This window comes from Oryzias latipes, chromosome 6, assembly GCF_002234675.1.
Source record: "Oryzias latipes chromosome 6, ASM223467v1".
Classification (NCBI taxonomy): domain Eukaryota; kingdom Metazoa; phylum Chordata; class Actinopteri; order Beloniformes; family Adrianichthyidae; genus Oryzias; species Oryzias latipes.
The window spans coordinates 32,188,162-32,212,688 of record NC_019864.2 but is presented as its reverse complement, the minus strand read 5'-3'; the positions used below and the strand labels follow the sequence as shown (position 1 = coordinate 32,212,688).

Sequence of the window (24,527 nt, the reverse complement as noted above, 5' to 3'; positions counted from 1 at the left end):
TAGAACATTTATCATCTGTTATAACATTAGTATTTGTTCTGACCATTGAAATGCACCTTCTCTGTTGACAGATATATGACAGATTGAAAAGGCTAAGAAAGTGTTTGTACTATCAATTAATTTACAGCTAAAACTAGTTCTGCAGATTTGTTGGAATACATACTATACAACTATTTTTTTCTTCAGTATTTAAAAACTTTACGTATCAACTACAAGGGGGAAGAAAATATCAGTATCGGTAGTAAAAAATCATTGTGCATTACTAGAAGATTCAGTTATTAATGACATCTTAAAACTCAAAGTTGAACTTGAAGTTCTGAAAATAAAGCTGTGAAGAAAAACCCTTTTCTGGGATGTGGGGCAAATCCGGAAGTAATTTTTATTTTATCGCCAATGTTCAGATATACATTAACTTATCAACAAGAAAACATTAATACTGGAAGGATATGTAGATGATGAAAAAAGCCTACTTTTTTAGGAGTAATAAAAATAAAATATGGAAAAATTATAATAAAAACAAAAAGAAATTATAGATCCACAAGCTGAACAAACCCCAAAATATTACGAGTCTTGTAAGCTCCATGGTCTGAAGAGATTTGATAGATTCAGTGTATTTTTTGATTAAACTGAGGTTTTTTGGAAAAAAATGTGCATTTCTGAATAAGACATTTAGCAAGTTTTATAAAACTCCTTTTTTGTAAGACAATGTAAAACCCAAAAAAGACATCTTTATATAAAATTTTAAAGTTTTCCAGTATGCTATGTTGCAGAAAGAGGGACATTTCCTTGGAGGTAAAATGACATTTTTCCAAAAAGGTAAGAAGTTGTTTCTTTTTCCAGATTGCAGGAGGTGCTGTGTCTTTGTGGAGGCGATGCTCTGCTGAAGCAAACATTCAGGGTTTGATGGTTATTACTTATTTTGAAAACATTGTCCATACTTATGTCCAGGCAAAGTCTGGGGCACATTTTCTCCAGCGTCTTCCGTTTAAAACCGATAAAGACCCTTGTTCTGACCCTGGCTGCAGGTGCTGCCGGCAGCGCCCTCTTTGGACAGCAGGTTGTTTTTGCGGAGGTGGCAGGCCTGCTGGTAAGAAGGGCAAATGGGAGGCTGTGGTGGTGGGGTGTAATGATACTCTGTGTCTGCATCGAGCTACAGAAAGAAAGAGAGACAGCAGAAGATGTTTAAGAAGGCCAAAGTGAAACATTCTGTGTTTAGAAAATGAAACTCAGTTCTTCTTTCAATAATGAATGTTTGTGTGGCCTCGGTAACACCGGCAGCCTCCCCACTTGGCTGTGTTTAGTGGGGTCTTCAGAGCTGGCCCTTTATCCCTTGTTCTATCCTAGGCACTTTAACATTGGGAGTTGGGTCATCTAGACCCACTAGACAGTGCTCTGAACCTTTTTTCTTCAATGATTTGTGATCTTCACTGGTGTCCATGGATTACATGAAATCTTTCCACCTTTAAGAACAGACAAAGTAAACGCACGAGTTTCTGATCTTGTTTCCATTTTCCTTGTGACGCATATATATATATATATATATATATATATATATATATATATATATATATATATATATATATATATATATATATATATATATATATATATATATATATATATATATATATATATATATATATATATATATATATATATATATATATATATATATATCAGTGACGTGCAGTCAGGAGAGGCAGGTGAGGCTGTGCCTCACCTGTCATTATGGGAAGAAAAGAGAAAAAATAAATTCAATTATTATATTTAATCAGTAATTTGTGCTTTGCAGTCATTTTCCATTTAAATGTACCATTTTTGGGTGTTTTTTCTTTTCAAAATCGCTGAATTTCCGCATTTGCCATTCAGATAATAAGAAATGACGTGCGATGAGGCACCAGCCCGCTGAGCCTCACCTTGGATTGCGCAATACCTATGCAGTCAGACAGTACTGCTGTCTCTCTGTGTGTCGGTTCAATCACCTGTACTATATGAGCTGAGTTTACATAATTTAGCAGATGTATATGATGTACAGTGTTTGTTTTTATAAATAACTGTATGTGAGGGACGTGTTTCTTGTGCTGAGCGCTAAACGCCGGCAAAAAAGCCGCTGGGTGAGGCCAGACTTTCTCGTGCCTCATGTTAGGGGGCGCCGGTGAGCCCTAAGATTATGAACAGCCTGAATATAATACTAGAAGAAGTGATAGCAAGCGGCAAGTCATTTTCTTCAGAAGGAGCGGCGTATGGACTTTATTTACAAGTAAAGGTAAGACGATAATAACGTTTGTGCTTTTTTCTATGCTGCAGTTTGTATATGAAAAAAAAACATGTTGAAATGATATTTTAAACAAAACGTTAACTGTTGTCAATTAAATGGTGAATAAGTTACTCAGTTATTTATACTCATGGTTCATATGTTTGTAAATCTGAGTGATGACGTCAGTGCCTCACCAGCCATTAACCTCACCGCACGTCACTGATATATATATAAAACGTGTCCAATTTTGCCACCTTAACCCTTGTGCTATACTATGAAGGGAGAACACTTCAATGGAAGGGGGGGGGGGGGTCATCTGGACCCCATAGGAGAGCACAAGGGTTAAAGAAGAGCTGCTGGGTCAAATCTGTTGCTTTAAGCCTGCTTTTGTTTCTAGACGGTTTCAACATTTTGCTGTTTTTAAAGCTAAAGCTCATTCTGGGATAAGTTATTTATATTCCGGGTAGGAGATCCTCTGAAGCACAACATGCCTGGTCCTATAGCTGAACATAACCAGGGCTAAGTTCTGGGACTGGAAACCCTTCATGTCCCTGGAGTCCCAGCAGGGAAGAGCACGGCTTGGCGTGCATGACCAGCACAAAGTTCACATTTAATAGGAAACACTAAGATGAGCAGAATCTGAGAAAGAAACATCAACAGGTTTGTTTTACAGGGGGGCTTACCTGTAGGGGGTACGTCCTGTCAGAGTCAAAAGCACTGAGGTCACCACAGGCCAGAAAGGGAACGATAAAGCGGTTTGAGCCGTCCAGCTGGTTAAAATCCACGTCTGCAGAACAGAAACAGAATCTGACTTAAGGATCCGGTCGGAATACCGACCACGGACCCACAGAAGAGCCGATTCACAAAGTTAGACTTGTTACCGTAGCAGTGATCCAGGAGGGGGTTGGACATGTTGGGGATGTAACAGGCAGGGGGGGAGTACCTCTGACACACAACGAAGGACTCTGCAAACACACACAGATCTGCACTCACACCTGCAGCATAATTAAGCCTGAACCCAGGTGTGCGCCAGTGTGTGCAAGCTACCTTTTCATGAAACAACAAGCCCCCACCTTCCAGTTTTACATTAAAGGCCAACTAGGAATAACCAAAGGATGCAGTTCCTCACACTACCACTAGAGGACGGTTTCAGAAAAGATGTCACAAACAAATACAGGACAAGTCTATTTTATAACTTGTCCAGATGAGAGCTGAAAGCCTCTGGTGTTGGACATATTTTACTTTTACAACAAAGACCAAAGATGTTTACATACAATCAAGTAAACATGGAGTTAATACAACTCATGTTCACACACGCATACTTATGCGTTCAGACCAACACGTGAAACATTTCATTCAGTCACGCAAACTGTGCAAAGGTGAGACAGCACCTGTTTCTGTTTGTTGGGGTTTGTGTAGTTATCACTTGTTTACACTCCATTATCACCAGAAAATGATCCTCTCAGTTCTGTCTTTCAGTGAGAAAAACTTTTGTGAAAAGTGCTGATTATACAAGATATGATTTTCCTGTTCTCCCTGATTGAATGACCCCCTTTTATGTAATCAACCCCGGCCACCAATAAAACCACACTGGATCCACTGGGAAGGCCGAACTCTGCAGTCGCACTTTGCACTGTGACAGACAACACCTCACCCTGCACAATGAAAACGTTCCACAGGAACGCCCTACAAATGAGAACCGATAATGGAGTCCCATAGGAGTTCCGGGTGGAGGGGTAAAATGAGGACAATCAGTGGGTTCTGGTCCTTGCCCTCGAGCGCTGGCCTTCTACAGATTCCATCCATGGGGGAGCCTGGTCGGGCCACAGTAACAACACTTCTTGTGGACCCCCACTGCTCTGGGGCGTCTTCCTTCAGGGCAGGGGTGTCTGGCTCCTGTCTTGCTCTCACCTGGACCAACCGTGGACTGGGTGGGCAGTTGTCTGGAGCGTAGGGCGGGTCTCCCTTAGGGGCCTCTGGTCCATGCCTGGGGTCAGGGTGGGGGGATGTCCAGAACTCCTATGTGGCGGTGGGTTGCTTGTCTGGCGCTGGGGGTGCTGCTCTCCTGGTTGGGCTGCTCTCTGTCCCCCCATGCCTTCCTGCTCTTTTTACATAAACCTGATACTCGGTTGACATCAGTGGTGGGACTGAGTATTGGAGATTCTAACAACATTGAGGTTGTATGGAACTTTAACATTTGCAATTGATCACGTTGGGGCTGGAGGCTTCTAGGCCTCGAGGCCTAAAAAACAATCCTCACTTTAATATTTCTTTGGTACATCTTGGTAAGAGTGAGTGAGAAATAATGCCTCCCAAACCAAGTAAAACATTGCTTGATGAGGATGCTATTGTGACCATGAGTACACTGAGCCATTTAATGGATCAGCAAAAGGAATTCTACAAAGAAATGCTACAACAGCAACAAGAGAACTTCAAGAGTTTTATTCAGATCATCATGGATGGAAATACAAAAAGGTTGGATGGTGTTATCAAAGAAGTCCATGAACTGAAAACAAGCCTACAATTCAACCAGGGCATCGTGGAAGAGGTGACATCTACATATAAAGGTACTGATGTAAAAATCAAAGCAATTGAAAATGACATTGCAAAGTTCAAGAAGGAAATGGAGGACTTGTTTCATAAGTTGGACTATCTTGAAAACCAGTCAAGGAGATCTAATCTTCTAATTGATGGGATTGCAGAGGAAAAAGGAGAAACCACTGGTGGATTAGAAATCAAGATCCAACAAATGCTGTCTGAGAAATTGGGTCTAGATGCCTCAAACATTGAAATTGAGAAGGCACATCGACTTGGAAAGTTTCAAGAAGGACGGAGGCCTAGAAAGATTATTGTCAAGCTTCTCAGGTTCAAGGATTGCCAGCGTATCCTTTCCTCAACCAAAAAGTTAAAGGGAACAAGTATATATGTCAATGAAGACTTTTCGGATGTGGTGCAGCAGAGGAGAAGGGAATTGCTGCCCCAGCTGAAAGCAGCCAGCGAAAAAGGGGAAAGAGCTGAGTTAAGGTATGACAAACTTGTTATCTGGCCTGTAAATGAACAGAGGCAATAATCGGATTAAATGATCATGAGAACCGTCTATTGTCATGTATGTTCAAAGTTTTGTATTAATGCAAATATGTTGTGTTTAGTTGCAAATGGGCCACAAAACAGGTATAGTTTTAGCACACTCACATCACTCCTGTGTTGGTTTCGCTCCATTGGCTCCCAGTTGATTCCAGAATCAAGTTCAAGATCCTCCTGTTAACCTATAAGGCCTTACAAGGAATGGCCCCGTCCTATATTAAGGACCTCATAGTCCCTTACCATCCAATCAGAACACTTCACTCACTAAATGCAGGACTGCTTGTGGTTCCTAGAATTAGTCAAAGTACGGTTGGAGGTAGAGCGTTTAGCCACCAAGCCCCTGTTTTATGGAATAAACTCCCAGCTCATGGAAGAGAGGCCGACTCAGTTTCTACATTCAAAGTTAGACTGAAAACATTCCTCTGTGGACAGGATTATTGTCAGACTAGTTAGTATTCAGAGATTATTTAACTTAATGTTAATTTGTTTAAATTAAACTTAATAACTATTTGTTTTAAAGGCTGCTAGAAGTTGAAGCTGGGGTAACTATGGTGCTCTGGGGTTCTGTCCTCTTTTCTCATCTACTTCTACCCTTCCTCTCCTCTATTCTTGATCATTATTTATCATTTAGTTCTCCATGCCTCTGTTTGGTGCAGTGATTCATGTATTGTATCTCTTTCCCCTCCCCTCCTGGGGAGTGGGAGTGCTTCTAGACTCCTGTTGGCTCATCCGTGCTCCAGTTCCTGACCGTTTACCTCGCCTTTGCTCCCGCTCCTACACCTGGCTGTGGATCCTGCCTCTGGCTCATCTCTGGCTCGTCTCTGCTCTGTACCTGACCGAGTACCTCGTCTCTGCTCCTGCTCCTACACCTGGCTGTGGTTCCTGTCTCCGGCTCGACTCGCGCCTTTGACTGTCCCCCCAACCACGGCTGGATGAAACTCGTCTGCTGGACCTTATATATGTAGTTGTAGATTTAGATAAGTTAATTCTTCTCTAAGAGTTCTGGTAAATCGCCTGTCCGTCCTGGGGGAGGATCCCTCCTTCATGTGGACACCCCTGAGGTTTCTTTGTTTTTTCCGGAATCCGTTTTTTTTGGGAGTTTTTCCTTACCGCGAAGGGGGGTCTAAGGGCAGAGATGCCAGTATAGCTTAGTCAGTTTGTTAGTTCATTTTAGTATTTTTCTATTGAACTCTTTGTATTCATGATCCTTTTGAGTTCATGTTTTACTTCGAAGCCCATCGAGACGACTGTTGTTGTGATTTTGGGCTATACAAATATAATTGAATTGAATTGAACTTAAATATATGTAGCTTGAGAAACAAGATTAATGAAATCACACAAATATGTTTGACTGAAAATATTCATGTCTTAGCTTTATCTGAAACACACCTAGATAGTACTTTTGAAAACTCAATGCTAAATGTTGATGGGTACAGATTATACAGAAGAGATAGGAATCAAAATGGTGGAGGAGTAGCATTCTATGTAAAGGAGAATATTGTTGCTACCCTAAAATCAGAGTTAATGAGCAGAGACATCGAAGTAATATGGTTGCAAATTAATCTTCCATTTAGTAAACCAACACTGGTCGGTTGTTGTTACAGACCACCTAGCTCCAATGCAGAATACTTACAAAAAATATGTGAAAATGTGGAAATGGTCTCAAATAAATGTGGGGAAATGTTTCTTCTTGGGGACTTTAATATAGACTGGTTTTCAAAAAAAGTTTTTTGTTTGAAAAGATCATTACAATGGCTAATACATGTAATCTTAAACAGGTCATGACACAACCAACTAGAATTGCTATGGATAATTCATCTAAATCAACCTGCATAGATCACATTTACACTAACGTTCCTGATTTATGCTCCCAGGCAGTTTCTATTGGAGTAGGGTGTTCTGATCATAATTTGATAGCCATTACAAAGCAAACAAAAATGCCTAAATCCGGTGGAAGAATCATGTATCGCAGATCCTCTAAACATTTTAATCCCAATCTATTTATGGATGAAATCAAAAGTTCGAATTGGTCTACAGTTGTGCAAGAAATTGATGTAAATGCTTCTTTGAACACTTTTATGGCAACTTTTGGAAAGATTGTTGAGAAACATGCTCCACTTCGTAAAAGAACGGTAAAAAGTAATAGTGCTCCATGGTTAGATGAGGAATTATTATCACTCATGAAGCGGAGAGACAACGCAAAAAAGGTGGCTTCCAACTCTAAACATGTAGAGGATTATACAAACTTTAACTTTAAGTTTATGTCATGTGGTGTTCCACAAGGTAGTTGTTTGGGTCCACTTTTATTTTCAGTGTTTGTAAATGATATGTCCCAGGAGATTAGAAATGCAGAAGTGGTGTTATATGCAGATGATGCAACTTTATTCTGTGCATCTGCTACTGTCCCAGAGCTCAATACAGCCCTACAGAATCAACTTAATTTAGTCACCAATTGGGTTAAGTTGAATAAATTGGTTCTTAATACATCTAAAACAAAATGCATCGTTTTCGGTACAAAATATTTATTGAATGCACCATGTTACCTGAATTTGACGATCAGCTCTCTTGGACAGATCAGATTAATCACATAGTATCCAAGATGGGCAGAGGAATCGCCCTGGCTCGGAGGTGTGCGCAAAATTGTCCACCTTCAGTCATGAGGACAGTTGTACAGTCTTTGGTTTTGTCACATCTGGAGTATTGCCCAGTCATTTGGTCTAGTGCGACACAGGGGCATCTAAAAAAATTACAACTTGCCCAAAATCGAGCTGCCAGGGTGGCTCTTGGTTGCTCTTTTTGGACCAATGTGAACGAGATGCATACCATTTTAGGTTGGTTGATGGTAAAAGACAAAGTACAACTCAGTCTTCAATGCTTAATGCACAATGTCATTTTTAAAAAATGTCCACAATATTTGGTAAACAAAGTTTTATACAGTGGGTATTGTCACCAATATCACACTCGTCAGGTCAGCTCTGGTGATTTGATTGTTCCTTTTTCAAGATCTAACTACATGAGAAGAACAGTGCTGTTTAGATCTTCTGTTGCATGGAATCAAGTGTCTGTAAGGACAAGGCTTAATAGTAACAAATATCACTTCAAAAAGATTTTAAAACTAAGATACATGGACCACTTACAATAACTAACAATTTGAATGATATGCTGTTATGAAATGTATTATTGTTGAGGTTATGTTGCTATGTGTTTTGATATGCTGGTATAAAAATGAAATTGTTTTAACTTATTTTAACATGTGAAGCTTTTAAGGTAAATATGATGAATTAGTCACTGTATTTTCTGAAATCAGCTTTGGTTTTTGTGAAATTGGTAAAATGTATGTATTTTTTTGCGTATGGACCCCAGGAAGACTAGCGACCACTTTGTGGAAGCTAATAGGGCTCAAAATAAATAAACAAATCCCATCATCCACCTCAGAAAAAGATAAAGATCCACTCTAACACAGGTGATGTCTCACCTTTGCACAGTTTGCGTGATTGAATGAAATGTTTCCCATGTGTTGGTCTGAATGCATAAGTGTGCGTGTGTGAACATCCGTTGAACTGTGTACATGTTGACATGTTTTGTATGTGGGCTTTTTGGAGCCCACAGGTATGTTTGTGTCATTTGGGAGTGTGTGGACAGGCTCCGCCCCCTTTTGGATTTATATTACTTTTAATCCTGCTGTAATGATTATAAACATCCAGGAACTTGCTGCCTTATTCTGCTTCTACCCCCCTGGTTCTGCACCCCCCCCCCTTCTTTAATCACCCTTTAATTTAAACCAGAGAAAAGGGAGAAAATGTTCATGTCTGTGTGAGAAAAGTGTATTTAGACAGTGAGGAGTTTTCCTGCCATAAACGTCTGGAATCAGACTCCATGGATTTCATTGTTCACAGTTATTTCTAGAATGAAACTCCTGAAATAAACGAGGGAACTCTGTACTGGTGAAAAGGTAACAGATAAAAGTCCAGCTGCAGCAGAAGACAGAAGAATAAGACTTTTTTATTATCACTGGATGAGAAACAGACGTGCAGCTGCTGAGTTTAAATTTGTGAAATTTAACGCAAACTGTGAGACGTGAGGAGCTGCAGCCTCCAAAGTCTCAATGGGACCTTGACGAGAGAGGATCCACTATTTCTCTGTTAGGATATATTTGGAAATGCATCAGTCTAATTTTTCCTGACCTTTTTTCATTGTAGATCACAGGGAGAGTTATTGGAGTTATTTTGAGTTATTACCTGCTGCCAGAGAGTCTGGACAGGTGAACCACAGTGCATGCATGTAACTGTGGGGCAGATTACTGTCACAAATGTCTGAGTTGCTGAGACCCATCTTGAACATCCTCTGTCCAGTGTAGTAAATTCTGTGAAGAGTTTTGAGATGGATTAGCTGCAGATTTGGACTTTTTGTCAGTTTAAAGGTGTTTAGACAAAGTTCTGACCAAAAGCTTCCATCTGTGCTGATGCTCAAATCTGCATCCCATTTTGTTGTTGGAAGTGAAATATTATTATCTAAATTACATAAAAGTTTGTATATTTTGGAGAGAGTTTTATCCATTTAAAAATTAATCAGAGTGGTAACTACTTCTGGTAGCTTTGAATCGTTGTCTCTGTATTTAAACTTTTTGGTAATACTTGATTTAAGTTGCTAATATTCCAAGAAGTTATTTATTCCATGTTTGTCTTTTAGTTCCTGGGGAGTTATGAATCTTCTATCAATAATTATATGCTCTAGTTGTTTTACGCCCCCTGCTTGCCAAGCTGGGAAGTGAATCATTTTTTAGTTAATGAGGATGTCCGGGTTGTTCCAGATGGGTGTCATTCTGCACGGTTGAATCGAGGAGTTTGATATTTTGAGAAATTCCCACCAGGCTGTTAAAGTGGCATTTATATTAATACTTTTGAAAACAATCCCTGTTTTTTATTAAATATTAAAATATTTGTTACGTTTTTTTTTCATCACTACTTTACCTTTGCCTTTTTGCCTGGAAGGGGGGGGGTCAAAGCCTCCTGTTCCAATTTCATTAGAGCTCAAGTTTCTGCATTATTATGTGTGGGTTTTTGACAGGTGGGTGGATGAAACAGGCCCCTCCCTCTTCATTGGGTCAGAGGTTAAGACAACATTAGGCTTCCTTGCCATCATTCAGAATCCGAGTGATGCCTGAGATTTTTGATCTAGTTGGCATATTTCTGTGGTTGGACTGCTAATGGCAGAGGCGCTCACCGATGCTGGAGTTTCTGCTGCTGCGGGGTTTGGCACACGTCACACGGCTGAAGAAGATCTTCAGCTGGGAATACAGCAGAGTCACGTCTTTCCCTCGAAAGATCTGAGAAGAGCAACGGGTCAGCCGGGCCCACACCATGATGCACTCACCGCCTACATACAGCACGATGCGTTCTCTCAGAACTTCTTATTTTCACGGCACACCGGTCATTCTACTCAGAATTTAAAATGCAGGAGGGTTGGGGAAAAGACGGGTCAGAGGAGCATGTTTGAAGACTTCTAGACGGTCATAAAAAGAGGATATTTCTTTATTGATTTATTTTCCTCTGCTTTTTCTGTTGTGTATTCCTTTTCCTTCTAGCTCCATCTGAGTGTTTTCCTCAGATGAATCCTCCACATCAGTGACGGGGGGAGGGGTCACTGGTGTGGGCAGGAAGCCAGAATATTGTTTCCTCACTTCAGTACAAATCCAGACTTCTACTGTGCCTCTGATGAATGAATCATTGGAAACTGTATTATGTTGTGTGTGTGTGCGAGTGTGTGCGTTTGAATGTGCACCTCTGTGTGCTTGTTTCTGTGTGTGTGTGTGTCTGTGTGTGTCTGTGAGTGTGAAGGTCTTGCTCTTACTTTTGAATTTTAAAATGAGACATTTCTTGTAAAGCCCTTTGAATCACTTTAGTAGGAAAAGAACAGCACCAATAACATTTGATTTGATTAGATTTGATTTGATTTGGGCCGTTTGCTCAGGCTGAGCTCTGATTGGCTGATGCAGAACAGAGAAGGTCTCACCTTGGCTACGAATGTCCCCCCTGGTTTCAGGACATGGGTGGTGATGTTCAGAGCCTGACAAGCACACAGCCGTCAGACCAAAGCAACATCTGCAGAAGGAGACGCTCGACGTTTTACTCACTGCAAGCAGAAGCTGAGCCTGGATATACTCGTCCACATCATGCAGCCCTGTTACTATGGAAACAAAGCAGCACAACCGTCACAGGACAGTCCCACTAAAGCGGGTGAGAACAGACGGATCGTCTCACCATCGGGAGCTCCGTCGCACACCACCAGGTCGGCCGCCTGGCCCTCAAAATGACGGATGATCTCCTGAGCTGTGGATACCTGGAACGGATGTGAGGAGGACTAAACCAAGATCCTCCCACAGCAGAAACTCCTGCAGCCTCCTCACCTTTGTGATGTCTCCCTGAATCTGGGTGACTCCTGGTAAAGGAGCCATGGCCTGCAGGTCCACCGCCACAATCTTCACCTCCTTAGCCCCCTCGTCCCCCCTGCCAGAGAAGGGCTCTTTACAGAACTACTCCTTCAGAGGGCAGCAGTGAGGCTGAGCACCTGAGGACACCTGAGTTTGCGGCTGAGAACCTGACTCCAGCTGCCGGGCGCCGCGCACAGATCCACCGCTCTGCTGACGCCTGCAGCTCAGACACAGACAAGCATCAGTGAGACGCTCCAGGTCTTCATCAACAAACTTTTCTGTGCAGATGTTCGTTACATGCAGATGTTTGAGGGACCCGTTTCCGTGGAGATGTGCGTGTCTCACCTGTGAACAGGTTGAACTCCTGGTCCAGCTGCAGCAGCTTGAAGGCACTCCTGGCTCTCCATCCTTCCTCTTTGGCCAGACGATAGTAGATGTCCCGCTTGTCTTTGGAGGAGCGTCCCATGGCGACCTGTGGCCATCACATCCAGGTTAGTTTTCCACTGGTACCTGATGTCAGGGCCCTGCAGTCATCCTGCTGTCAATACTTTGATTGGCAGCCATAGGAATTAGACTCAGTGGGGTTTGAGGCTCTCTGAAGAAACAGCCATTGTGTCTGAATTCCTTCACTACTTAAGTTAGTGAGCCGTTTTTCTGTCTGAACCTACAATGACAAAATCACGTCCCATAGAAATTTCCCAGAAGTCTCTGCGAAAAAAAGCACCGAGCGTCGATGCTCACTAGATTGGCAAATGTAGACCACAATGCATTGCGTTTGAACGATGTTTCATTTTCTAACTATCCAAGTGTTCGTGATCCTGAGAACACAGTGGATCCAAATACGCCTCGTAAAATGTTCGCATTTCTTAGGTCTTTACTTCAGGAAATCGGTGACGTCATATTAGCCATTTAGAAAGAGCAGCGGTGTTGCTAATCGCGTTTATCATCTCATAACATTAGGATAGTCCTGCACTGTGAGGTCTTTGGTAGTTAGGGAGTCGTGAGGGAAACCAAACATAAATTCATGGGCTTCTACTCACCGCCGACGATGCGCGCTCACGTGTAAAGACCCCGCGGGGCGGCCGCAGCGCCTGTTGAAAAACCCTTCAATCCGCTGCTTCAAGACCGCCACTAGGTGTCAGTAAAGAGTCTGAAAGCTGGTTTATTACACATTCAGTGAACAAGATCTAGTAGTAATCACAATCAGAGGAAACAGAATGACATGATGAAAATAGAAATGATAAAAGAGAAATAAGTACAACAATATGAAACAATAAAAAAAGGAATATTTGTCATTTTATTGTAAAGTTTTTTTTGCCTCCTTAAACAGTTTTAAATGTTTCTAAATATGTTTTGAATTCACTAATAAGTAGTGAAATATCGAGTTGACCTTCACATGTGTACATTTAACTTGGGATGTCATACAATTATTTTTATACAGATGTTTTCCATTTTGTTCTTTAATTTGACAACAAAGATGATAGTGTGAGTAAAAGTTGATAGATTGTGTATTTCTGTCTAGACTATTTGTGTTTGTGCACAGAGAATAATGTTGTGTTGTATTGATTTGTTGCTATATTTTTGAATATAGCTAAAAATAAGGCTGCCTCTCGTGAAATGATGCCTGAAGTTTTATCCTAAGAATGAGCAAAATCGCAGAAAAAAGGGGACAACATCAGGAGACTAAACTTCACCAAATGTTTACCAAAAACAATTATTGTTGGGACAAAAAAGAAATCTAACAGTAATTTTTTAACAAGGCAGAACATTTCGTCTAGCCTGGTTAAGAGAAGTTAGAAAAAAATTGATTAAAACTGGAAATGAAAGAACCAAACTTTGGTGTGCAGTTTTTATTAAATTAAGCAACTTCCTGTGCAACACCTGACAAATACAAGAACCTCTAAAGCATCACATAGGCTGCGTTGTATAGCAGGACTGTTTCAAAACCAAACAACAAAAATCCTATATTGATGATGGTAAAATAAGAATAATGTCAAAAGAAGCGGGTCATTAAAAGAAGAGTGGGGCTGAGGGTCTAAAGAAGATTGACAAGAGAAAATTACAATTGTCCTTGAACTCAACAACGATGTGCCACAATAAGATAACCCATGTTTAACTTAGTTAAACGTTTAACCTACTGGTTTTTATCTGCGTTCGCGGCCACCCCGACAGGTGCACGGTGATGGGACGGAGCTGTTTACGCAGGAACAGCTACAAGAGGCACAAGAAGCAGACCAATCATTGGCCAACCCAATGAAGTGGGTCATAGCAGGACGGCATCCTGATTGGTCAGCTGTGTCCGCTGGTGATCCAGACCTGAAGATGTTGCACTCCCCCTGGGAGACCGATTGCAGCTCCTTGTGCCCACCTCTCTACGGACTGAGGTGCTCCACTGGGTCCACGGGGCGGCTGGTTCTGGCCACTTTGGAAATACCAGGACAGTGAAGCGGCTGACTGTTCTACCGGCCGGGCTGTCGACAGGCTGTTGAATTACATGTGCACTGCTGTGATCTTTGCACGGCACACAAGGGACCCACACAGCAGTCCCGTGCCCCTCTGCAGCAATATGGTGGGGGCACCAATGGAGAGGGTCGGTGTGGATGTACTTGGTATATATATAAAAAAAAAACGCCCCTCTCACCCTCCGCGGGTGGTTTCTCCTCCAAGCTGGGGTCCTCTACCAGAGACCTGGGAGCTTGAGGGTCCTGCGCAGTATCTTAGCTGTTCCTAGCACTGCGCTTTTCTGGACTGAGAGGTCTGAGGTCTTTCCAGGTATCTGTTGTAGCCACTCCTCCAGCTTGGGGGTTACTGCCCCGAGTGCTCCAATTACCACAGGCACCACTGTCACCTTCACTTTCCAGGCTTTCTCCAGTTCTTCTCTGAGTCCCTGGTATTTCTCCAGTTTCTCATGTTCCTTCTTCCTGATGTTCCCATCGCTATGTACTGCCACATCCACCACAACGGCTTTCCTCTGTTCTTTATCCACCACTACAATGTCTGGTTGGTTCGCCATTACCACCCTATCAGTCTGGATCTGGAAGTCCCACAGGATCTTTGCCCTCTCATTCTCTACCACCTTCGGAGGTGTTTCCCATTCTGACCTTGGGGTTTCCAGTTCATATTCTGCACACATGTTCCTGTATATTATTCCAGCCACTTGATTGTGGTGCTCCATGTATGCTTTACCTGCCAGCATCTTAGTCTAATAGAAATCGACTAGAAGTGACATATATATATATATACCTATATATATGTATATATATATATAGGTATATATATGTATATATATATATATATATATATATACATATATATATACATATATATATATATATATATATGTATATAGATATAGATATAGATATACATATATATATCTATATCTATATCTATATATATATATATATATATATATAGAGAGAGAGAGAGAGAGAGAGAGATTTAAAAAAAAATGTATCAATATATGGAACCCTCCATAAGATGGAGGGTTCCATCCCAAATCCAGCACCCTGAGACTGTATGCTAGCCGCAAGGAAGGAGGCCGAGGACTAGTGAGCGTAGAAGCCACTATCCAGGATGAAACATCCAAGATGCATGAGTACATCAAGCTCAAGGCCCCAAATGACAGTGTGCTCAGTGAATGCCTCAGGCAATGGAGAACAGATGATACAGTGCTGGAGGACAAACCCCTGCATAGGATGTACCACCGGACCATAACGGAAGTGGCTGATATCAAGAAGTCCTACCAATTGCTAGAAAGGGCTGGCCTACAGGACAGCACTGAAGCACTCATCCTGGCAGCTCAGGAACAAGCCCTGAGCACCAGAGCAATGGAGGCTCAGATCTACCACACCAGACAAGACCCAAGTTGTAGGCTGTGCAAAGAGGCGCCTGAAACAATCCAGCACATAACTGCAGGATGTAAGATGCTGGCAGGTAAAGCATACATGGAGCGCCACAATCAAGTGGCTGGAATAATATACAGGAACATGTGTGCAGAATATGAACTGGAAACCCCAAGGTCAAAATGGGAAACACCTCCGAAGGTGGTAGAGAATGAGAGGGCAAAGATCCTGTGGGACTTCCAGATCCAGACTGATAGGATGGTAATGGCGAACCAACCAGACATTGTAGTGGTGGATAAAGAACAGAGGAAAGCCGTTGTGGTGGATGTGGCAGTGCCAAGCGATGGGAACATCAGGAAGAAGGAACATGAGAAACTGGAGAAATACCAGGGACTCAGAGAAGAACTGAAGAAAGCCTGGAAAGTGAAGGTGACAGCGGTGTCTGTGGTAATTGGAGCACTCGGGGCAGTAACCCCCAAGCTGGAGGAGTGGCTACAGCAGATACCTGGAAAGACCTCAGACCTCTCAGTCCAGAAAAGCGCAGTGCTAGGAACAGCTAAGATACTGCAGGACCCTCAAGCTCCCAGGCCTCTGGTAGAGGACCCCAGCTTGGGGGAGAAACCACCCGCGGAGGGTGAGAGGGGCGTTTTTTTTTATATATATGTATATATAGATATATATATACATATATATATCAATATGGGGGGTGCGTGTGTAAATAGTTTATACATATAAGTTGAATGACAGTTCTTACATTTCTTATTTTTCTACTTTATAAATAAGTCCCTCTTGTTGTTACCGCAATGTATGTAAAAAAGCAGCACACCGTTTTTGAGAGAGAGCTCACTTGACCGCCGTCAGAGGAGAGAGGGCTGGCTTGACCCCAGTGAGACCGCCCCCGGGACCAGAAGAAGAAGACGCTGTGCGGGGAGGTCCGGTCGCTGTCGGTCCCTCAGAAATCCTCTGATCTTCCTTCTGCAGCCACGTAAGATTTTGATCCCCCTTCCGCCACACGGTTGGGCTGTCCCGTGCACGCGGTCCGCGCATGCACGGTTAGTGTCGAAGTTTAGGGTCGAAAGGTTGTCATCAGATCTGGCAACCCGCATCAGATGGCTGCAGGTAACCGCAGGAGTTTCCTGCTTCTTGCAGAACTGTTTGAGCTTTAATCAGCTCCAGTTCCAGCTGGAAACTTCCAGGGGTTTGATCTTCAGTCCCTCTCAAACTTTAACTTTTCTGTTTGAAAAGACTTTTACAAATTTACAGAGGCTGGTGCACCTTCTGGGTTTAGAGATTTCAGACTGACCAGGAGGTTTGGCCTCCCAGATGAGTCAGCAGTAAATCTCTGAGTTGTTCATTAATCTTTGATTAATGAACAACTAAGCTTAATCAGAATCAGAATCAGAATCAGAAAGCCTTTATTGTCATTGTTACACAAGAAACTTGTGACAACGAGATTACCGGTGCTCTCCAGCTGCTTAAACAATAAAAATAGATAATCTTGTAAAACACAATAAAATTGTGTTTCACTGAAAATATACATATGTACAAAGCTAAATAACTATTTTAAATTGCATTATATTGCACTGGGAATTGTTAATATTGCACATTGGTTTCAGTTATTGCACGAAGTTACAGCTTTTTGTGGGATTCACATTTATTTATGAGGTTGACTGCTCTGGGGAAAAAACTGTTCTTGAGTCTATTTGTGCGAGCCTTGAGCGATCTGTACCGTCGGCCTGACGGTAGCAGTTGGAACAGGTGGTGGTTGGGATGGTGGGAGTCCTTGATGATTTGCCTGGCTCTGCTCGTATAGCGAGAGCCAGCAATGTCCTCTAGGCTGGGCAGGGGGGAGCCGGTGAATGTTTAATGTTAATGTTAATGTTAATGTTAATGTTAATGTTAATGTTAAGTTAATGATTAATTAGAACCGTTCGTGACGGGCAGGGTTGCGGCCCAAAAGCGGTCACTGCATGTTTGTGAAGATCCTGGTGCTACATCACTTGTAGACGACCTGATTCTGGGTCAGGGTTTCGTGCGTAGCAGAGCAGCTCCCTCGCTGCGACCTATTGAAAGTCATCCCACGCCGGCGCGGGCCGGGCCTTCGGCAAACCTCTCCTGTAGCCCTTTGGGTACCGGGGGAACAGAGGGGCCCTGTGGAGGAAACCGTCTGTGGGGAGGATCCATAGTGGTCCCCCAGGAAGCCTCTATGCAGCGTCAGTGGGCTGTGGTACCAGCGTCACGAAAAATCTCAGGGATACTTGAGAAAATGTCAAAGATTAATCATTAAGCTCTTCGTGAAAGTTCATAGCAGACAGAGGAGGAGGAGCACCAGAAACAAAGACAAAAGCATTTTTCATGAGTCTATCTGTCCAACAGGTTAGGATGGACAACAAACAGCCCAATGTGAAGCTGTCTGTCCATCCGTCTAGAGCGCTGATGGACGAGGCTTTTGTCATCCTGGTCCAGAACGTCCCTCCTGGTTTTCAAGTGACCCTCCACGCCCTGCACCGCTGTGAAGATGGGCACCGGTGGGAAGCCTGTGCTCACTATGTGGCCGATTCTTCTGGGAACATAAACGGTACGCCGATGAAACTCTGGCTTTAGAAACCTCTACTGAATGTCAAACTGAAGCTACTGCTTCACAGCTGCAGACGACTGCAGCGTAGGAGGATCGTATTTTGGAGTGGAACCCATGGGTCTACTTTGGAGCCTCAAACCAGTTCCAGGCAGCAAGCCTGGTCTCAGGTGGGTCCGCTGTGCATGTGATCCCACTCATTCCAACATCCATGTAAACGGCCCACAGAAGTGACCCGTAGGCTTCATGGCAGGGTTTTCAATGTAATACTGTGTAAGAAAAGGCTGCATTGTTGTTTTGGACCTCCCAAAGGACCTGGACCTTTCCCTGGACTGCTGGATCTGTGGGGGGGTGGAGGACAGTTGATGGAGTACCGATCAGCTCTACTGGCTTCCCACGGGATCGCCTCACTAGCCCTGGATTACTTGACCAGTAAAATCACCACAGAGACGGGGAAGATGGTGGACAACCAGTATTTTGAGGTCAGAATCTGGTCACAGTGTCTGTTCACTGATGCAGCTTCAACAGAGTTCTGTTCAGTACATTCGAGTCCAGGTAGATCCAGAAAGTTGTGTCTGACCAAAAAAGTATGCCTAATCCTAGTCTACCATGACGTTCATCCTGGATGATCATAGCCCTGAGTAGCAGGAAGCAGGATTAGCAAGGGTGGAAGAAGTCCAAAAAGAAGAGGAGGGTGTATTTATGAACAGGGAAGAGGAAGGGTTTAGGTCTAAGACTGAAGTTTTATGGGATGCAGACAAGAAAGGTGGAGAGATCAGAAGGATGTCGTCTGAGGAAATGACTTTGCGTTGGTGTAAAGAACAGAAAGGATTCTGCGGTGATGAGTAGGTCTGGTAAACCAGAGGGACTGACCAAAGCCTAACGGTTCCTGTTTCTGTACAGACAGCTTACAGAGTCCTGCAGCAGCATCCTCAGGTGTTGGGAAGCAGGATCGCCATGCTGGGTCTGTCCCTCGGCACCGTTTTCACCTTGAAGATGGCCGTCTACTCCCCAGTTGTAAAGGCAAGGCACCTCCAAAAACCTCTTTCTTCATATATGAGCTGGACTTGAGCGCTCTCTCTGGGCCGCTTCTACTTTACAGCTGTTATTTGACATTTCCTGTAAGACGAAGGCTTTGTGTTGACCGTCAGTGACCAGCACTGAGATGAAGACTGCTGGTGATCCAGAGCAGCTGCAGATCATCTTTGGGCAGAACTGTCATCCATCTAAACCGTTAGAGCCGGATGTGACGGCCAAAAGAACAAATCCATTTCCAAGTTCATCATTTGATTTGATATGAATTTATGTTTTGAATTTTTCTATAAAGCCCATCTTTGGTTACAGGGAACTGTTTTCACATAACTTCAGATCCATAAACTGAACAAAGGAGGAAATTTCAGGAATAAATCTCGGATTTTTGAATCTACTTTAAAGCAGTTTTTACCAGTATAAACTACAAGAATTACTGAAAAGTAAATTTGGGTTTTGGAGATGATAAATCAATATATACAATTTTTAAGGCGATCAATGTTTTTTTTAACCCAGACCCAACTCTAGTGGTTTTCACCGCAGCTCATGAGTAGCTACTGCTGTTTTACAGGTAACCCCACCTTAACCCCTAATTGCCTGAACTCTACCAATCCATCCATCCATCTTCCTTGCTCATCCAGGACCAGGTCGTGGGGGCAGCAGTCTAAGCAAAGATGCCCCCGCCACTTCCTCCAGCTCCTCTGGGGGGAACCCCGAGGTGTTCCCAGGCCAGCCGAGAGAAATTGTCATCTCTAGCCTGAAGTTTTGCTGCTTCATAAAATCTGTGTAGCTCCTGAATGTGTTCGAGTGCTAAAGGCCAGTTTGTCCCCCCAGCTCAGATGTGCCGTATGCATCAGCGGCAGCCACATTCAGCCGGTCAGTGGGGGCCCTCAGCAAATGATGGATTTGTTCTCCAGGTAAGCTCAGCTGCTTCAGCTTCTCTGCAGTCTCTGAACACACTGCTGTGACAGAGAGGGGGGCGTGATGTGTTTGTGTTACAGAAATTTTGAGAAGATTTCTTTCAGTGAGCAGGATGAGGTGATTTGGAGGGGCTTGCTACTGCCAATCCCTTCTGACCCCTCTCTGAAAGTGGATGTGAGTACAGGGCGGCAGCCTTCGCTTTGGTTTTTTCAGGTCTCAAAAACGACAATGGTGGCAGCTCCAAACCTAAAACATACATGTCCCACCTATGAAGCATGGAGGTGGGAGTGTAATGGTTTTCATGTGTGGTGGACATGCCCTCTGTCTCAGCAGGTGGGGCGTCTTCAGTGTCCACTGCTGCTGGTGGTGGGGGAGGATGATCAGAACTGGTGTAGCCATGAGTCTGCCACTGATGTGAGTCCATCAGCAGACAGGTTTTGTACCAGATGATAGTCCAAAGGGGAAGGCAATGAGGTCCGCGTGGCGCAGAAAGAAAGAGGTGAACAAAAGTAAAAGTTCCACAAGTCCAGAACACTGGACCCGCACAGCTTCTTCATAGCAGATCACTCCTGATCCAGGAAACATCTGGAGCCAAGATGCTCCTTTTAGATAACACAGATTACCTCCTTTCAACTGATCCAACTGATTTCTCATGGAAGCCTTGATTTCCTATCAGGAAGATAAATCAGGCTTTGAACATGGATCAAAAGATGATCAGAGTGGAACTTTAATGTTCTCATCTAGACGGCCCTGATTCAAATCCCGACTTGGAGCTTTTTGTGTAGAGTTTGCATGTTCTCGTGCACGTGTGGGTTTAGAAGATGGATGATGATGAAGGGAGGGATGGAGGGATGGAGGGAGGGAGGGAGGATGTCTGTAGACCACTAAATCCTTTTTTCTGTTGAAGAGTTTTCTGAGTTTTTATCACGTCTACATTCTGAATGTAACAGTTTTAATGACTTGTCATTTCCGTTGGTAAACATACTAAAGTTTATGCAAATGAGTTTTTAAAACTTTTATGGGGAAAAGATTTCAAACATGCTTCATAAAGCGAGCCATCTGGACTTGATCATGACTTTTGTGTCCTTTGTTATGGACTATTTTGTGTCTTTTCCTCAGTCTGAGCCAACAGGAAGCCCCAGTGAAAAGTGTGAGGAAGCGGCAGATTGATCAATATTTTACAGCAAACTGCTGCTTATATTTGACCTGCATCCTTATTGATGATGACTGAAGCTATGGCGCTACGGAGACATGAAAGGATCACAGCCAGGAAAATAAAGGAGAGGGGGTGGGGAACATCTAAAACTTCACTTCTCTAACCTATTCATATAAAACAGAAATGATCCCAAATGTCTTTTGTAAAAGATATTTGAGCTAATACTGATTTTAGGAGTGCCAGCTTCGCAGACCACTTCAGGAGTGAAATCATGATCAGACTCTTTTTACCAAAGGAATCACTACTTTCTGGTCCAAAGCACTTTACAGGAAGAAGTCCCACTGAGCCACGCCCACAAACACTTACGCAGCGATGGGCGGCACACAATGCAAATGACCACAGGCATTCAGCCTTTACCTGCTGATGCGCCAGCGTCCTGCTCCACTGTTCAGCTGTCACTTTCTTGTTTCAAGATGAAGCAGATGATGGAGAGAGCCGGGAACGACCAGCTGCTGACACTTCTGTCCTACCCAGGGACGGGTCATCTGATAGAGCCACCATACACACCCCACACCCCATCCAGCATGTTCAGAGGAGCTGGGGTGGGCCAGAAGAGTGAGTCCAGATCAGAACCGGTTGACTGGTTCAGTCCGAACTCTGAAAGGGTTGGGAGGTTTTTATGTTGTTTCTGAACCGCTTATAGATGAATTTGACCTGATTTTATTATCTAAGAGGGTGGGCGGTCCAACCTGGCTGCTTCTGAACCCCTTCTGGGGGGCGGCTGCAACTGCTCTCAAACTGCTTGTGTTGTACACAGTGATGGTCCTGTGGGGGGGGAAGACGCCAGAACATTCTGCCGCTCAAGAGGACTCCTGGAGGAAGATCGTGACTTTTCTGAGGAGAAATCTCTATGGAGGCTCTGACCCTCATGCAGTCAACCTGTCCCACCTGTAAGAGGAACCTGGAGGCCCTGTGGAGCTGCTCCGCCCCATGCTGACTGAGAAGTGGATCTGCTGCAGTTACATGTGTGATCCATAGATGAAATGGAAAATCTAGACTCAAACTTTAAGGGGTTCTTGTATTTCTTCCTTTGTGTCTTATGATTTGAAAAGAAAAAACCGAATAAAGTAGAAATGTGGCATTTCCTGTGATGCTAGGGTGAATACTGTATGCTGAGTGTTGTCGCTGAAGACACCGTTTGCTGCAGACGCTGAAACTTTTTGCAGAAGAAGCTGAAGCAATAAGTCTAAACTGATAGAGTAATTGCCTTAAAAACAAATCTGATGCCAAGATATTGTTTCTAACTTAAGAAACGCCGGTATTAACTAAACGAACTAGCCTAATGCAAATACGATAGTCAAATGCCGAAATAGCATAAAAACTGTACTATCTAAATTGGTAACAACAGCCATCATATTTCTAAAATATTAGCTAAACTCCAAATTAGCTGCAAGAATGGCTGTTATAAGGCAGCGTTTTTTTCAAGCAAATGCTGACAAATAGAAGAAATCTACAATAGCTCTAAGAACAATGAAACATGGAACCTGGTGAAAACGTCTCTGGAGTTGGAAAAAAAGGAAAAATGCTCCTTCAAAGAGACTGGGACTTATGCTTACTTAATGCTCCTCATAGGTCCCATTCTTGAGATCCTCCATACAATCCCTATCATTTTTGTTTGCCAGAGGAAAAACAAAAGAGCAAGAAGGGGGACTTCACTAGAGAGGGGTGCATCCCGACCACGCCACTCCGCAGATCCATCCTGCTTCCCGTTTTTGCCGACTACGCCCCCTGTGGTGTGTTGCTCTCCTCCAGGCTGCGTGGAATTCTGCGATGCAGCGGCGGTCGCGTCCTCTGTGGACATCTCATCCCAAAGGTCGTCATTTCGGCTGGTTCAGGGCGGGTTCCCTGGTGGCACGGCAGGGTGTGCTCGCCCCGTGGCGAGTGGCACAGATTAAGGAGGTGGATCACATTGCACCGACAGAGGATTTAAACCTCTTCTTTGCCCATTTTAACCCTTATGCTATCTTAGATGACCCCCCCTTCCATTAAGGTGTTCTCCCTACCATGACAAAGGTGGATAAAGGTGGAAAGATTTCATGTAATCCATGGACACCAGTGAAGATCACAAATCATTGAAGAAAAAAGGTTCAGAGCACTGTCTAGTGCTCTGAACGAACCTGACTTGTTATTGGCCTCAGAAAAGGGACTACTTTCTATTCTGGTCCTGTTGGACCTCAGTGCTGCCTTTGACACTATCGACCACGGTATTTTACTCCATAGATTAGAGCAGGACATAGGGATCAGAGGATCTGCTCTCCAGTGGTTTAAATCCTATCTGTCCGATAGGTATCAGTTCGTTAATGTAAATGCACATTCCTCTCAGTGCACTCGAGTCAACTATGGAGTCCCACAGGGCTCAGTCTTGGGACCGATCCTGTTTACGCTTTATATGTTACCCCTAGGAAACATAATCAGGAAACACAGCATTAATTTTCATTGTTATGCCGATGATACGCAGTTGTATTTATCCATGAAGCCTGACCAGAATGACCAGATAGAGAAACTGAACGCCTGCATCAGTGACATCAAGACCTGGATGACAATTAATGACCTCCTCTTGAACCCAGAAAAAACTGAGGTCATTATACTTGGTCCTAAAAACCTCAGAGATGCTCTGTCTGCTCAGATAGTCTCCCTGGATGGTATAAGTATAGCCCCCAATTCCACAGTTAGAAACCTTGGGGTTTTACTTGACCAGGATTTATCATTTAAGGCTCACATATCTCAGGCGTGTAGAACTGCCTTTTTTCACCTGTGGAATATTGCTAAGATCAGAAATATACTTTCTAAGAGTGATGCTGAAAAACTCATCCATGCATTTGTTACGTCGAGGCTGGATTACTGTAACTCCTTGTTAGCAGCGTGTCCTAAGAGTTCCTTAAGAAGTCTCCAGCTTGTTCAGAACGCAGCAGCTAGATTGTTAGCTGGAACTAGCAGAAGAGATCACATCACTCCTGTGTTAGTTTCACTTCACTGGATCCCAGTTGATTCTAGAATCAAGTTCAAGATCCTCCTGTTAACCTATAAGGCCTTACATGGAATGGCCCCGTCCTATATTAAGGACCTCATAGTCCCTTACCATCCAATCAGAACACTTCACTCACTAAATGCAGGACTGCTTGTGGTTCCTAGAATTAGTCAAAGTACGGTTGGAGGTAGAGCGTTTAGCC

General features: G+C 43.4%; 1 protein-coding gene and 1 pseudogene across 7 annotated transcripts; one reads left to right on the top strand and one right to left on the bottom strand.

Moving 5' to 3' along the window:
* Positions 1-354: 354 nt before the first annotated feature.
* On the bottom strand, positions 355-13,020 carry ftsj1 (FtsJ RNA methyltransferase homolog 1). Of its 7 annotated transcripts, none has more exons than XM_020699888.2 (11): positions 12,812-13,002; positions 12,117-12,243; positions 11,919-11,988; positions 11,748-11,847; positions 11,602-11,701; positions 11,475-11,527; positions 11,354-11,407; positions 10,565-10,667; positions 3,139-3,222; positions 2,941-3,044; positions 355-1,150 (listed from the first exon to the last, which is right to left on the bottom strand). In XM_020699888.2, exons 2-11 carry the CDS (start codon positions 12,235-12,237, stop codon positions 986-988), a joined length of 954 nt encoding a protein of 317 aa, XP_020555547.1. In that variant the 5' UTR covers positions 12,238-12,243; positions 12,812-13,002; the 3' UTR covers positions 355-985. The 7 variants fall into 7 exon arrangements, with proteins under 7 accessions (XP_020555547.1, XP_004084525.1, XP_023811977.1 ...); XM_004084477.4 differs by having other exon boundaries at positions 11,602-11,680; positions 12,812-12,989; XM_023956209.1 differs by lacking the exon at positions 3,139-3,222 and having other exon boundaries at positions 12,812-13,020.
* Positions 13,021-13,524: 504 nt separating this feature from the next.
* On the top strand, positions 13,525-22,360 carry LOC101165529 (annotated as a pseudogene).
* The last annotated feature ends 2,167 nt before the right edge of the window (positions 22,361-24,527 follow it).